A 15,694-nucleotide genomic window follows, 5' to 3' on the forward strand; every position below is an offset into this window, starting at 1 on the left:
GAACAAATGACAATTCATTTTTACCATGGGACGGCCAATTTTTCTTGAAGGGCCAGACTGTAGTTCGGGGTCCGTCCTGTCTCTATCGCCCTGTGCTTACCTGAGCGGCTTCAGAGTCATTAGCAGGGTGTAAGCAAAGGCACATATGCTGTGTGCCAAAGAAAATGTCATTTACAAAAACACGTAGTAGTCAGGTTTTGCCAGGGGTCATGCGTGGTTTGCCAGCTCCCGATTTGACAATGGTCCTGCCCATCTACTCAGGAAAAATAAGACTGAAGAGAATCTTTATAAACTGATAGGAACTAATGATTTTATTTTATTTCTTAAAAGATTTTATTTATTTTTTTATTTGAAAGAGAGACAGAGAGTGAGAGAGAGCACAAGCAGGGTGAAGGGCAGAAGCAGGAGCAGACTCCCCAGTGAACAGGGAGCCTGAGGTGTGACTGGATCCAGGGACTCCCGAATCACGACCTGAGCCAAAGGCAGACGCCCAACTGACTGAGCCACCCAGGCGTCCTTGGAGTAATGACTTTAAAAAGACCCACACAAAAGGGCCAAATCTAGAGCCATTTGAATATTAAAATAAATAATGACAATAATCGATAATAACACTTTGAATAAACTACATGAGTTCATGAAACATAAGTGAGTGGCTGGAAAGGAAAGAAGAAAGTGGTCCTTCAATAGCCGAAAGCCAGCACATGACTATAGAAGGATGATGATGTTAGAAACACCATTGTTTGGTGACCACGAGGCAGTAACTGCTGCAAGCAGGAGTCACCCGTGTGTGTTCAGACTCGTGGGTGTAAGTCTGGCAAGGACCAAGGTATTTATTCACACAGACTCAAGGAGTCACTCTGCAGATGACTTACGAATCACAGAGTGAGTCATAACTTGGCAGGAGAAACCAGGAGCAGAGCACCTTAACCAGGACTCGTGACGACGACGCGGTCACAGCACTGGCCTCCGGACACCACCCACGGAGGAGGGCATGTTACCCTGTTTGTGGTTCTCCTAAACGGCACGCGTAAGTCCACGTAATGATGAGGACGTGTCAGACATACCCAGACTAAGGGTCTTTCCGCAGAAATCACTAACCTACATCTGCGAAAGGCCAACGCCCTGGTGGACTGTTCCAGATCAAGGGGAACGAGACAGACTTGCTGTGTGAATGCAGTGGGTGAGTGGGGACCCGGTCCCGGACCAGACAAACTGCCAGAAACTGCCAGAAAAGGACATTCTTGGAATAATGTGCCAAATCAGATTGAGCACAGCAGACTGACGAGAGAACTGAACCATCTCCGGTTCAGATAGCCGTATCTGGCTCTTCTTGTTCTTGGGAAATTCACATTGAGATGTTTTGAGGTAACAGGGTATGAAATCTTCAACTTCCTATCAATGGACTGGAAAAAATGTAATGATTTCTGTATAGAGAGACGATGATGTACCCCATACGAGATATAAATGAAAATATAACAATTGGTGAATTTGGGTGAAAGGTAGGTGTGAGTTCTTTCCACTTTCCAGACACTTATTCTGTAAGTTTTTATTTGGAATTGCTTCAGAATAAAAATTTTAAAAGAGGCAAGACAGCGAACCACACTCCTGTCACAGCAAAACCAAATCCTGTCACAATAAAGTTTCCTACAACAAAATTGCTACCTGTGATTTCTGACGGCATCCCGCCAGTCGTATTTGGAAATTACATCGATACACAGAACCTACAATGACGGTTAACATGTTTCCAGTTTGAATACATAAATATGAATCAACCCCTTAGAAACATTATCCAGAAACCCCGTAATGAGAGCTCGGGGCCTGCTACGCAGTTCGGGTATTGGGGGACACTGGAAAACGGTTCAGGGGCGCGCCTCGTTCGCGGTGACTCGATTTTCTAACAAATGAGCTGTTCTGTCGCCATGAAGTTGTGGGCTGGAAAGCTCGGGGTCTTCCTGGCTTTCCACTCGGGACACAAGGACACAAGGGCGGGCCGCGCCGCAGACAGACGGGGGGACACCCGAAGGACACTCACCTGCGGGCTCGCCCTGGGCGCCCAGCACGCGTCCGCAGCTGCACCTGCCGTGGGGACGGACGGGAAGGGTCGCCACCAGGCCTAGGCTGGCTCTGTCCTCCGCAGCCCGCAGGCAGCCGCACACCCCCAGGTCCGGCCTGGGTGTGCATCGTCGGGAGCGGCCGCCGGGTGCCCGGATGGAGCGCGGGGTCGCCCGGGGTCACGTCCTCTGCGTGCCCTTCGCACGGACCCTCTGCAGGGCCATCACGGAAATCCGCGCCCACCGCGGCGCTCCTGTGTCCACACAAACCCGAGCCCACGTTTGCGGGGCGCGGAGTGCGAGGCGCGCGCCTGCCCCGTCCGGGCCCCCCCTCCCCCGGCACACCAGGCAGCGGTGAAGAGTGGGAGCCCAGGCCGCGGGGTGGCGGGGGGAGCTGCCGGGGCTCAGCGCGGGCCTGAGGTGCCCCCGCAAGCGCGCGGGCGAGTCTGCGAGCGGCCGGCGGCGGGCGGGGGTCGCCGGAGCAGGGCTGGCGCGGGGCGCCAGGGCCAGGGCTGTCACCGCGGGCGGGAACGCACGACGTCGGGAAGGTCCTGGCGCCTCAGGGGCCGGAAATGTGTCCTCCGTCGTCCCGCGTCCCGTGCGCTCTGCGGCTGCGAGGCTCGCGGGGAGAATCCCGGGCAGACGGGGCTCGGGCCGCACCCTTCCAGGTGGAGGAGCCCTGAGGCCGAGGGGCTCCCCTGCAGCCCGGGGCGGGGGCACAGGGGCGGCACCTGAGACAGGGGTGAGGAGACCTGGGGGTGAGGGTCTCCCCGGCCGTCTGGGGGTGGGGGGGGGCGTCCCTCAAGAGCTGCACCTGGGAGAGGTGAGGGAGAGAGAGAGGTGTCAGAAGGTAGCTGAGCACCCCCCCCCCCCCCCCCCATGTGTGTCATCATTGACACAAGAAGCTGACTGGAATCAAATGGAAAGAAATTTTCTACGCATTCTGCCAGAGGAACCGTGAGCCCACAGGAAAGCTGGAACTTGGCAGCGTCTTCTGTGCCCACGTCCAGGCACAGCGGTCTGGGTGGATGACGCTAGCTCAACTCTCAAAGGTCTTGCGTGTGTGTATATACAAAATTTAACATACACACAGATGGACGTTTTTGTTTTTATTAGTCAATTCTTTAAGTCTTTTTCTTTTTTGTTTCAGCCTTGGGTGAGTGCTTAGAATGTCGTTATCCACCTGAAGATTACACATTAAAGAAAAGAAAGTTCACCTGAACCTTTCTCTAGAGGTTTTATGGTTTTAAAGATTACATTCAGTTTCTGAATGCACCCCATTTATTTTAAGACAGAGGTGGAGACAGAAATCTCTTACCTTCTTCCCTTTGTTCAGTATGGCTTCATTTCCCCCAGTGAGTTAGGACATGTCCTTTATCCTGACATAAAGTCTTTTCTATCCTTAAGTCTTTGACTGAACTTTCTGTTATATTCTTTGAATCTATTTTGTGAATATCCATCTATTTATTGTGGTTTTACTACATCATTTCATGTTTTATAGAGCAACTTCCTTTCACTGCTTTCTAAAAATGAATTTATTTGCTTTTGTCATATTTATTCTTGGAAAAAATAAATAATAGAGAAAACCTGTCCCTATAGAGAAAGACAATACTGAAAATACTACATTCTAGGGATGCCTGGGTGGCTCAGTCAGTGAAGTGTCTGCCAGGGGTCCTGGGATCGAGTCCCACATTGCGCTTTCTGCTCAGCGGGGACTCTGCTTCTCCTTCTCCCCCGCTTGCTCTCTAACCCTCTGACAAAGTCTTAAAAAGGAAAATACCATATTGTACCTAGATTAATCTATAAATTTAATGGTGGTCCCATCAAACTATCAATTAATAATTTGGGTCGACTTTGACTCATTTTAAGTTTATAATTTTCTTTACATGGGTTTTACAGTTCTTGATCAAATTTATTTGTTTTGTATTTTGTAGGATTTACTACATTTTAACTGGCTATTGATAGCATGTGGAAAACTACTGAATTTTCTGTTTTCCTTTATACTCTAACATTGTTCCAAACACATTTCTTACTCCTTGGTTTTCATAATTTTCAGTTAAAAATCTTAATTTTTAAGTAGTAGACAATTAAGTCATCGGTCAACTAATAGATTTAGATACTTTTTCAAACCTTCCCTCTTATTTGTCATGTTTTATTTAGCTTATTATAGAAATTCTTAGTTCATGAGTCATAGCAATGTATAGGGACACCTTTATCTTATTCCCTGTATCAGTGGAATTGTCTGTGGTATTTCTCCAGGTTGGTTTTATTTGAAACAGGTACTCTTCATCATGGTAAAGATGTGTCTATTATTCTTAGCTTACTGAGTTTTTTGAATCACATACATTAGGAATAGACATTGATTTTTGTCGACTATGCATTTTGGATCCCTGGGGATGGTTAGTTTTAAATTCTGTGCTTTTTCTTAAAAGATCTTGGCGTTCATTGAATTGGCCACGATAACATTCCTTCACTTTACGGCATATGTAGAAAATTGAGGTCCAGGCTGTTTCCGAATCCTTCCAGCGGTAGGAAAATAAGGGCATATAAAGGCAGCCCCTTCCATCCTCGACGTGTCTGCAGTTACGGAGCCTGGCTGAGCATGCCCTAGCGCCACAGTGTTCTCAGCTGCCCCTGGCTTGAGGAACCGCTCCTCTCTTACCCAGTACATACTTGTCAGTCTTGTTACCAAATCTGTTACACGATGCCCTTGGTCAACAGGTTAGTGGGAGCACTCTGATCACCCCACCAAAACGGAAGTCAGTTTAGTCCAACCTGCCCTGTCCTAAGTGCGCAGTCCCAGTGCTCACACGAAATACCCTGCAGGCAGGACAGCTATCTGAGCTCAAGTTACAGCAAAAATTAAAACAGGTTGCTGATGATTCACACAATGTTTCTCATGTTTAATACAGTAACGTATTAGCTGCAACAGAGATAGTAAATGTACGTATTACAACCCCAAACTTGAAAAAAATTCTGATACGGAAGTTCAGAGATGTAGCACCCGCCACCATCTGCCTCGAGCCTTAGTCTCCACAGACCTTCCCTGAGACACTCAGGCCTTCTGCAGCTTGTGGGGTGTTTTTGGTTTTCCCCCGTGGTTTCTACAGGAGTCAGGATTCAGGATTCAGGGGCCCTGTGTTTTAAATTATCCAGATGGTTTCCTGACTCCACTATTATCTGTAGCTGTCAGCCAACTAGCCCCAAACTGCGTTTCCCAGAAAAGCTCTCGTGTCCGTGGTTTCCCAGAAGGAAGAGCAGCTGCCCTGGGCTTCCACGCGATGTCTTCTTAGTGTCTTCCCGAGTCAGTGAGATCTCACAAGGGTTCCCCAACCTCCGTCCCTGAGGCCGGAGGTAACTTTGTTATCTCTGCCTTTGGGCTCCTAGCCTGAGACCTTCTAGAGGGCAACCCTTTTTTCATATTCAGCTTGCTGCACTTGACTTTTCAAAATACTGTTATAATAATTATACCAGTTCTTGTGGAATTCACCAATAATCAGACAGCTCAGATGAGTGTAGTGAGGTGTTCCTCCCACCCCAGAGAGGACAAAGCCCACCGTCATCCCCGAGTCTTGGGGTTACAAGGGAGTGTTCTATGTTATCTCCACACCACAGACACAGGACGAGCTCATGAGATGTGAGATTGTGTAACACTCCATTTCTCACTTGTCCAACAGTTTTCACCTTGAGAACGGTCATTTTTTCATTCAGCCATCTTTGGTCCACATCCACTCAACACGGCTGGACTTGATCAGGACATGTTACTAGTTTGAGAAGTTGTCTTCTCGTTCTACTGTATTTTTAATTGTAGTTGAAGACATGGATAGGATGCAGAAAGAGACAGACTGGTCCTCAGTAATTATCTATCACTCGCCAATTAATAAATGAAGCAGGAGATTAAACGTGCTGTCTGAAATCACAAAGTTTCCGTTTCGGGAATGGTGAAAAAAAGAACCTAGGCTTTCAGACTCCAACCCGACCCTCTTCGTGCTTCCTTGTGAAGTCCTTCCGAGCCTCCTGCCTTCGGGGAGAGATGGGATTTACTGATCCAGTACCAGCTGTATGTCAGGAAACGAGAAAAACATGTCTTGTGTTGTAAAACGATAAACTGATGTCACATCTTCAGTTTACTGTAATAACTTTTTCAGTGTGAAGGTTGTTGCCTGAGTATGAAAAACTGTGTGATGAAGAAAGGCACAAACAGCTCAACTAACTGGAAAACAAAGTAATTCTATCTCAATTTTTGGTTTTTACATTAAAGACTAACACTTCAGCTAACACCATCAGTCTTTTCCAACTTTGCTTTGACTCACAGAATCTGAGTTAGGTCGAAAACATTTTAATATTATTTCCCCCACTAAATTGTTTCCCGCACTGATGTTTCTAAACAGATTGCTTTGGTGCTGTTTAAATTAAACATTTATTAACTAATTCATTCAAGCATCAAAGCTGTTGCATTCTCACAGATAGCATTGGCCATGAACAAACACATTTCAAGCAGAGTATCTTATTGCTATGTATAATTACCAGAAAATAATAAAAACTTTAAATCATGGCTCTAGATGTTGAGAGATCGAAAAAAGAGATTCCTGAATCAGGACCAATGTACTTCAAAATGACTCAGGATTTTCAGGGTAAACATCCTTGAGGTAGTCCAGAGTGTTTTTGTATTTTTTTGGTCTATACTCCATCCACCCACCCAACCATCCTCCCATCTACCCATTACCCGTCCATCTATCCACCCACTCAGCCACCCATTCCACATACCTGGGCCACATACAGAACTAGGCTCTCAGGGAGCAGTGGTTCTCACCCCTTAAGCTTTAGTTTCTGGTGTGCTGGCCAACTCAAAAAGTCTAAATTTGTATTCTGTTTTCACCGTTGTGCTCATGCTTCAACATCCATTTCATTGCTCACCTGTTCCTGGGAAGCATAGGTGCCTTTACTTCAGAATCTCAGACAGTCTGGCTGCCTACGCTCCAACAGTCATGGACTTCTGATCCTTTCCCATGGCTGGCTCCTCACCTTCTCTCTTCACTTAACCAGCCCCTCCATGGAGAGGCCTGTTTTAACCACCTAACCTGAAATAGTCCCCAGTTACTATCACATCAGTGTTCTTTTCATTGTGCCTTTGTGTCTGATACTTTCCATTTGCTTGCTTAATCTGTCTCCCTTTCCTCCATGAAAGCCCTGTGACGGGAGACAGGGCCCTTATCAGGCTAATTTGCCTCTGAATCCCAAAATGGTGCTTGGTACACAGTTGGCATTGATTAAATATTTAGGAATCAGTGGATTCCTAATTGACTACTTCTTAAACTACTAGAGATAATGATTCATCTTTTCTGAGAAGTTTTAAGTTCTCACATCTGTGAAGATTAAATCAGAATTTAAGATGAAATCTTAAAATTAAAAACAGTTTAGAAATGTAGGAAACATCTGGCAGAGAAATAATTTCAGCATTTGCAGTGATGGAAGGAAAGGTTTTCTCTGAAGTAAGCAGGTTGCCGGCCCCTTTATCGCATCATCAGAAAATGCCTGCCTGTTTTTGTTGGTTTGCTGGGGAACTGGGAACATCTGGTGTTGGGAACACAGAACGTTGCTCATTTTAAAGTAAAGAGTTACAATAACTTAAGGGGTTGGAAATGGAAGAGAAAATGCCCAAAGAAAATGAAGACAGTCTGGAGAAACAGTCTCTTGTCCTTTAAAACAAACACAAACAAAACCAAAACAAGTTTATTTGGTTCTAATCTTAAAGGAACCTTCCTAGAAAGTTTTCAATTTGCATGATTTGCAAATAAGCAGACTTAGGAGGGGAGAAAGAGAGAGAGGAGGGAAAGAGGCAGGGAGGCAAGGAAGGAGGAGGCGGGAGAGGAAGGAAGGATAAAAGAACCAAAGAAAAGAAAGAAGGAAGGAAGGAAGGAAAAAGTAAGGAAAAAAAAAAAAAAGAGGAAAAAGAAAAGGGAAAAGCAAAGAAAGGAAAGAAGGAAGGAGCGCGCGCGTGTGGCTCCGCCTATTCTGGGTTATCCCGGCCCCGAAAGTGCTGGCGGCCAGACCGGCTGACTTCTGGAGGCCGGTTCAGATCCCTTTAAAGGCGGGGACCCCCCCAGTTGGACGCGGGGAGAGGCCGGCGGGAGCGAGGCCGGAGCCTCGGGGGACGCGGCATCTCCTCAGCCGGTGCCCGGCTCTGCGCTCGGCCGCGCCGCTACGCCCGCCGCCCCGCCCGAGCTCGCTCCGCCCCGGAGCCCCGGCCCCCTCCCCGCGGGGTCCCCTCGCCGGACGCGCTCAAGCCAGGTCCTCCGGTGGCCCCTGAGTGGTGACTTCTCCCCCGGCCGGCCGGGGAGCCGCTCGCAGAGCTCGGAACCGCGGACGTCCGCGACCCCCGCCCCAGCGTGGTGCGGGGCGCAAGGGTCTGCCGGCGGCCAGTCCGACCCCTGCGCGCGGGGTCTCCGCGCACCCGCCCGCCCGGCTCGCCGACGTGCCTTTCGCGAGAGCCGGTCCTCCGCCGGCCGGGCGCTCGCGCCATGAACCAGAGCCCGGTGTTCGCGCCCCGCAGGGGCGGCTCTCCCCGGCGGGCGGCCGGGGCCGGCGCGCGGCGCAACGAGAGCCAGGACTACCTGCTCTTGGACTCGGAGCCTGGAGACGACGGCTGCCCTCAGCCCCCGCGGCCGGCCTACGGCTACTACCCCTGCCTGTGAGTGCGGGCGCCGCGAGCGGGGGGGCGCGGGCGGGCGGGGGGCGCCGGCGGGGCCGCGCGCGTCCGGACACGCGTGTCCCTCCCCGGGCGGTGCGAGCCTGGGCTGGGCCCCGAACAAGCGGAGGGCACGCGCGTCGAGGTTTTGTTGCTGGTGAGCGCACCCGGATATGTTGGCCCGGTAGAGCGTGTCCTCGGGGTACTGACCCCTTCAACGGTGGGCAGGTGTTGGTCTCCAGCCCCAGCGGCTGTCCGTCCGCTCAGATCCCTTGTCTCTGCGCCACGGGCACTGGCACAGGCTGGGCTGCGAGACTCGGGGTCTGGGGGAGAGAGTGCTACCCGGCTCAGGGTCCCCGGCGCTGCCTGGCGCGCTCCGCGGGGCCTGCCCCTGCCCTCGCGGGGCGCGTTCGGGCCCTCCCGCGGCCAGACCCCGCACAAGTGGGCGGGTGACAGTGGAGGGGCGACCTGGCCCGGCACACCCGGCCCCCAGTCACCGGGTTAGGTCGGGGACAGGGAAGCGCGGGAAGCTTTCTCACCCTGAGAGCCAGGCGCTGTTCACCAGGGGCGCCCAGGGGGTGCGGGAGACTTGCCAGCTGTGGAGGCGAGGGTGTCGAGGTCGTTTGCGGGGAACTCGTAGCAAATACGGGATTTTATTTAAGAATCTGGAGGTTTTTTGGTTTTTCTTTTGCGGGGGGAGGTTGGGGGTTGGCAGGGGCGGGCAGAGGGTGGAATGAGGGAGAAGCCTTCCCTCCCCCCACGCTTCGGGGAGCGAGCAGGCAGCTGGCAGATAGCATTTCTGCCTCTTTGTCACGTCCCTCGATTGGGTAGTGCGGGTCCCTGACTTTCTTCTCGCACGCGGTTTCCCGAGGAAAGCAGCTCTCAGCCGGCTCGGTACGCAGCTCCAGCGTGTGCGGTGGGCGTGGGTGGGGGGAGCGCTCCCCTCCCCATTCCACCCCCCACTGCCAGGCTCCTGCAAACCTTTGGTCAGGTCTGCCCAGAGTGAAGACCTGGTGTGTTCCCTTTCTCAGAAAGAGGTGAGCCCCAAGAAATGATGCATCTAATTTTTTCCCAAGATAGAAGAAAAAAGTTGGAACTCGTTCCACCCATCTATCTGCTGTACGACTTGAAAGCATTTACTATTACTTTTTCTTCCTTTTTCAAAAATTATAATCTTTTTCACATACCATAGAGTTCACCCGTTTACATTGTACAGATCAGTGGTTAATAAATCCACAAAGGTGTGAAAAAAAATCACTGTCTAATTCCATGACATTTTCATCCACAAAAGAAATCTCATACTTGACATTGAATTAGGGAATATTTCTATGTCTTACAGCATAGTGCTCAAACGTTAATGGGCAGATGAAATAACTCCCCTCTCCCCCAAATCTTGTTAAAATGCAGATTCTGATTCAGTAGGACTTAGGTGCTGCCCAAGATTCTGTGTATCTGACTACCTCTGAGATGCTGCTAGTGCGTGGACCACACTCTGGGGAGCAAGGAGATACATGCCAAGAAAAACAGAGAGGAAGAAAAATAAATCAATCCTGGATATTCTGAATACTGCTATTTTCAAACATGCTCTGAGGGTATATGTTTAAAACATAAGTGAATTTTTTGTATTGGCTTAGACTTGAGACCTACTAAGCCTGAGGTCCAGGTAGCTGGTTGTGTCACCTGTAGCTAATTAAGCAGCTTTTAAGAGCTATGTTGCTTTTTAACAATCAGGCTGTCCTGTAGAGAAAATTTTAATTTTTTTTCACCTGATTGTACTATAATCATTTGTTACTGTGTTGAGAAAAATAATCTGATTTTTGACACTTGTGGTTGTAAATTAGGAGTGAGAGAGATAAAGAGAAGTAGTAATTCCACATCGTCTCCCACGGCTTTCTTTGAACGGGACCCACCACCTTATTGATGTAGCTCCTTAACATCACCTCCTCTCCAGAGAATAAGCTTTCTCCTCTCTCACTTGAGGAGTCAGAGCTTTTCAAATATGTAGACCAGAGCAGCAGAGATGAGCTTTTTAAGGTGTTTCTATTCTTAATGAACACTCCCTATCATGGCAAAGAAACGATCATTAATTATAGAGTGAACCGTATTCCAGACTGTTAGTTTTGTTTAAATCTGTTATTTCCAAAAGATTCTACGGTTACTTTTCATCACTGTGTGCTCTGGTAAGGTTTTCTGGTTTTTTTTCCAGCTGAATAATCAAGCAAGTACAAACTTTAGACCAGTCAACAGCACAGCATTTCACACCTACGATGTAGGAGAGGAGCTAAGGGAAGTCACTTCCTTCTGATAGAGAGTACAAAAAAGCCCTTCCTCACAGTCGGACTTGTGATGTCAACAGTGTTCTCTATGTTGCCAGAGTGGGAGGTGTGTTACTTGTGAAAGTGGCAATCATTAGTGCACTGGAGATGAGGGCATCACGATTTTCTCAAATCATTGAGATTTTTCCCTTAGAAGAGCTCAGATTATTGCAAGTTGCCATTTCTGTGGGATAAATTCTATGACTTTTGGTAAAAAATTCTGTTTCATAGTTTCCTTATGTGGAAAGATTTTTGGGCCATATTATTTATGTCATGGGGTTATTACTAGTGAAAATTAGGGCCAATTGTCTTGAGAGAAGTTGCACATTTTCAGGCTTTAATAGTGTTTAAGTGGTAACTTCCGAAATACTGTTCAGTGAAAAGAGATTCCCTTTCTCTCTCTTCCCTACATTTAGTCAGAAATCAGTTAGTACTCTCTCTTTTGATTAATTGGAGATGGTGACTAGCAGAACAGGGTCTTAGTCCTTCCCAGGGGCCAGGAGACTTACTTCACTTCCAAGGTGAAAGTTTGCCTCCTGTCTGTTACTTCTGAACACGGGAAGAATCCTGGGCAGAAAAAATAACGTGAAAGGTTTCTAACTCCTCAAGATCTGACTGAAATACAGTTCCACTAACCTTCAGCTTGGAAAGGACTAATTGATTAAATGATTATGAATAATGAAACAGTAGAGTGTTGATAAAAGCTCTTGCAAAAAAAAAAAAAAATAAACCAAACAAACCCTCTTGCAATGCAGTAGACTGAGATAATCTAAAAAATTTTTATGGCCACAAATACCTTGTAACACTGGATAAAATGTTTAAAAGGATTTCAGAACATTAACTAATTTTGCAGTCAGTCAGTCAGTGAGAAAGGATTATGAGCATGTGCCTGAAGTAAAGCAGTTAAAAGGGAGAGTATAGTCTGTGTTGAACTGAGTCGTAGCTGCCTTATGGATTAAGCATCTGCATGAACACGGAGGTTGGAGTCGAATGCCTGCACGGGACAGAGATGACGCTGAGGCCCCCTACCAGATGAGGGCTGGAGCTAGGACTGAAACAGGCCTGCCTCTTGCCTAAAAGCAAGCCATTTCCTTAATGAAACGTTAGGCTGGAAAAATGCCACCAGCAATGAGTGAGAACGAGAAACCTGGTTAGTAAGAGAGAAAGAGATCTGCTAAGAATTGGATTCTTTGTGCCTGTGTCATGCCAGTTTCTGTTTTTGCTTTTTTTAAAAAAAAAAATTAACATATAATATATTATTTGCTTCATGGGTTCAGATCTGTGAATCATCAGTCTTACACATTTTACAGCACTTAGCACGTAGCACATGCCCTCCACAATGTCCATCACCCAGCCACCCTGTCCTTCTCTCTCACCCCCCAGCAACCCTCAGTTTGTTTCCTGAGATTAAGAGTCTCATATGGTTTGTCTCCCTCCTGTCCCATCTTGCTTCATTTTTTCTCTTTGCCCCCCACGACCCCCCATCCGGCCTCTCAAATTCCTCATATCAGAGAGATCTTATGATACTCGTCTCTCTGATTGACTTATTTCGCTCAGCATAATACCCTCTAGTTCCATCCACGTCATTGCAAATGGCAATATTTCTTTTCTTTTGATAGCTGCATAGTAGTCCATTGTGTATATATACCACATCTTCTTTATCCATTGTTGATGGACATCTAGGTTCTTTCCATGGTTTAGCTATTGTGGACATTGCTGCTGTGAACATGCAGGTGCACGTGCCCCTTTGGATCACTACATTTGTATCTTTAGGGTAAATACCCAGTAGGGAGATTTCTAGGTCATAGGTAGCTCTGTTTCAACATTTTGAGGAACCTCCATGCTGTTTTCCAGAGTGGCTGCACCAGCTGGCATCCCCACCAACAGTGTAGGAGCATTCTCCTTTCTCAGCGTTGTTTTTTACACCACCTGCTGACCTAGAAATCTTCATGTTGAAAAATACCCCTGAGAACCCTTGAGGAGTAAAGTGCAAAGCTGTCCCCAGGCAGTGGTACCGATCATCTGGACTGCCCAGGGGTTTCAAGGAAACAGCAAGCCCACTGAAGAAATGCTCACTGTAATACATGACCAGACGCACAAGGAAACGATCAGACATTCTCAACGGAGGAGAGTGGGCAGAGGATGTAATCCCTGGGGAGAATCAGCAGGAGATAAAACAGCAGTTTGTAAGCTAAAACCCTTGACATAATGTAACAAAATGAATGAGAATGTAAAATGGGCGTGAATAAAGTGTTGACTACATATAGCAAGAAATTAAACCTGAAGAAAATAAAAGACCAGTTGTTTAAAGACAGGCAAATAGAAAAATCTATAAATGAAAAATAAAATTTTGAAATAACTGAAGGGGAGGGTTAAAATGCAGATTAACGATAGCATAATTGATGACAATACCCAGAATGCAGAGACATATAAGAATGAAAATATGAACATCATTGAGTTATGGAACAAGAAGATAGCCAGTCCCAGGAGAGAATACTAACAACAAGGGAGAGGCAACATTTGAACAGATCATGGGTAATGATTTTCCAGAAATGGTGAATTCTCATGTTGATCAAGTACATCAGTAGTTCAAACTAGAAAACTAAAACCATATGAACACATCATGTTGGAATTGCAGAACATGAAGGGCAAGGGGAGATATTTAAAATGAGCCGAGATACAAGGGACTTGGAGTAAGTTCTAAAATAAAGATATATACTGTGGGAATGTACTGGCCGTGTATCTTGGTACCTGCTCTACAATGTGTGGCTTGTAAATTCTGTGATTTTTTTTTTTTTTTAACATAAAAGAAATTGTCCGTGTGATGTTTTACATGACTTTGGTGTTCCGTTGCTGGCAGGATCTCTTTATAATACAGACAAAAAGGGGTTTGTATGCAGCGACTTTGATGCCGGAGAGAATCCTAGTATTCATTACGACCTTTGAAAAAATGGAATCTAGAACCACAAAGCAAAGGCCTAGACTTTGGTTAAGGGTCTGCAGGTTAGAAGCTGCTAGTAGGGGAAAAGGCAATGTAAAACTCACCTTCGCATGTTGCTTCCCCCAAGAGGCCCCATTTAAGGTGGGTTTGTGTGCTTGACAGAAACCACCCATTTTGTTTCCAAACCTCCCCTGGTTTGACATATTCAGTATCTGCTGATAACAAGTGATTACCATGAGCACTTTTTTAAGGGGGTGATCTTTGCAGGTTGTGCAGTTACTGCCAGATGTGCTGAAAGGCCCACATTTATTCTGTAACAGAATGTTTATTTACCTCTAGAAGACATTGCATTTTTTTCTAGACAGTTATGTTCCATGTGTTATAAGAAGTAACGTCATAAGGCAATTCATCCTTGCCTCCTACAGAGTAAATCATAAGAGGAAAACATTTTCTTGAGTCCGTCCTTGTTTTTCCCCCTCTTTTATGAAATATGCTAAATATAATTGCATCCAGTTGGATAAAATTACCATTTGTGATTGCTCTTTGTTTAGGAATCTTCTGGGACTTTCCGTACAGGGAGAAGGGCTCATCTATATGCCCAATTTCAGTTAAACTTTGGTGTCTAAAATTGGTATGCTGTTCAAGACTCTTAAGCCATTGGAATGGGTTGAACCACATTTCTTACAGAATGTCTGCAGCAAGCTGATAGAAATGAATGTTACAGATTCGCAAACAGCATATGTGATTGCGGCATAACTGTTCTCTACCTAATTCGGGTCACTCAGCCAAGACCAAGAGGAGAAGTGATGTTAACTAGAGCTATTCACAGTTTACTGCGAGTTTCTCGAAAATATTTCCATGTGTTTGAGGGACTGTTCAAAACTTTGAATACCTACCTTGTAGCAGGTCCTCCCCTGCCTGATATTCTCATGTAGTAGTTTGCTCTGTGGAGCGGCCACTGGGTTCTCGTAACGTCCATTTAGTAAGTGGCAGTGCTGGAATTAAGCCATGCTCCGGCTGGGATACGGTTACTAAGTTGCTGGGCTGGGGGGCGGTGTACAGCCCCTACTCAGCATCCTGGGCCCCTGGGGACGTGGTGGCACACGCCCTTGGAGAGCACACGCATCCTTTCTTCTGCCTTTTCACAGGGACTTGAGACAGCACAGGTGGGCTCCGAGCTCCCAAAGCGAGGGGGCCGTCCTGTGCTCATTCTCTTTCCACTGAAATCACCCTCTCTGAGGCCTGAGCTTCATATCCTACTTCTCCATTCACTCACTTACTAGTCTGTTGGAGCATTCATTTCTGCTGGCCTCCGACCCTGGACAGCAGTAATGGAGGCAGTGGCTGGTGTGCTCCGGGCTGTAGCAGCCTCTGTGTGGGAGCCTCTTGTAAGGGCCTTGGAGGTAGTAGTCGACTCCATCCTAACTCAACAGGCCCATGACATGCACACTTTCATAATTCCCATTTTACTGACAAGAACACAAAAATACCACAGTAGAGAGGTTAAGGGACTTGCTGAAGATGACATGCTTAGAAGCTGACCGAGAGAGGACGGAAGACAGGCAAAGACTCCGCTTATCCAGATAAACAGGGAAGCTGGGTTTTGAAAAACTGCCAGTCTTTGTCACCAAAGGAAAATCATGAATGTCCCAAACCTAACTAATCTGTAGATGACTTACTAATTTTACCAAACGGCCCA

General features: G+C 47.1%; 1 protein-coding gene across 3 annotated transcripts in view; it reads left to right on the forward strand.

Moving 5' to 3' along the window:
• Nucleotides 1–7,998: 7,998 nt before the first annotated feature.
• The window catches only part of TRPC6 (transient receptor potential cation channel subfamily C member 6), a 100,047-nt gene continuing 92,351 nt past the window's right edge, over nt 7,999–15,694 (forward strand). The window contains exon 1 of one of the 3 annotated variants that reach the window (XM_059371257.1): nt 7,999–8,742. In XM_059371257.1, coding sequence (XP_059227240.1) covers nt 8,573–8,742 — 170 coding nt within the window. In that variant the 5' untranslated portion in view covers nt 7,999–8,572. The remainder of the gene's footprint in view (nt 8,743–15,694) is intronic. The other 2 variants (XM_059371246.1, XM_059371250.1) reach the window with 2 other exon arrangements.

This window comes from Mustela nigripes, chromosome 1 (assembly GCF_022355385.1).
Source record: "Mustela nigripes isolate SB6536 chromosome 1, MUSNIG.SB6536, whole genome shotgun sequence".
Lineage (NCBI taxonomy): Eukaryota > Metazoa > Chordata > Mammalia > Carnivora > Mustelidae > Mustela > Mustela nigripes.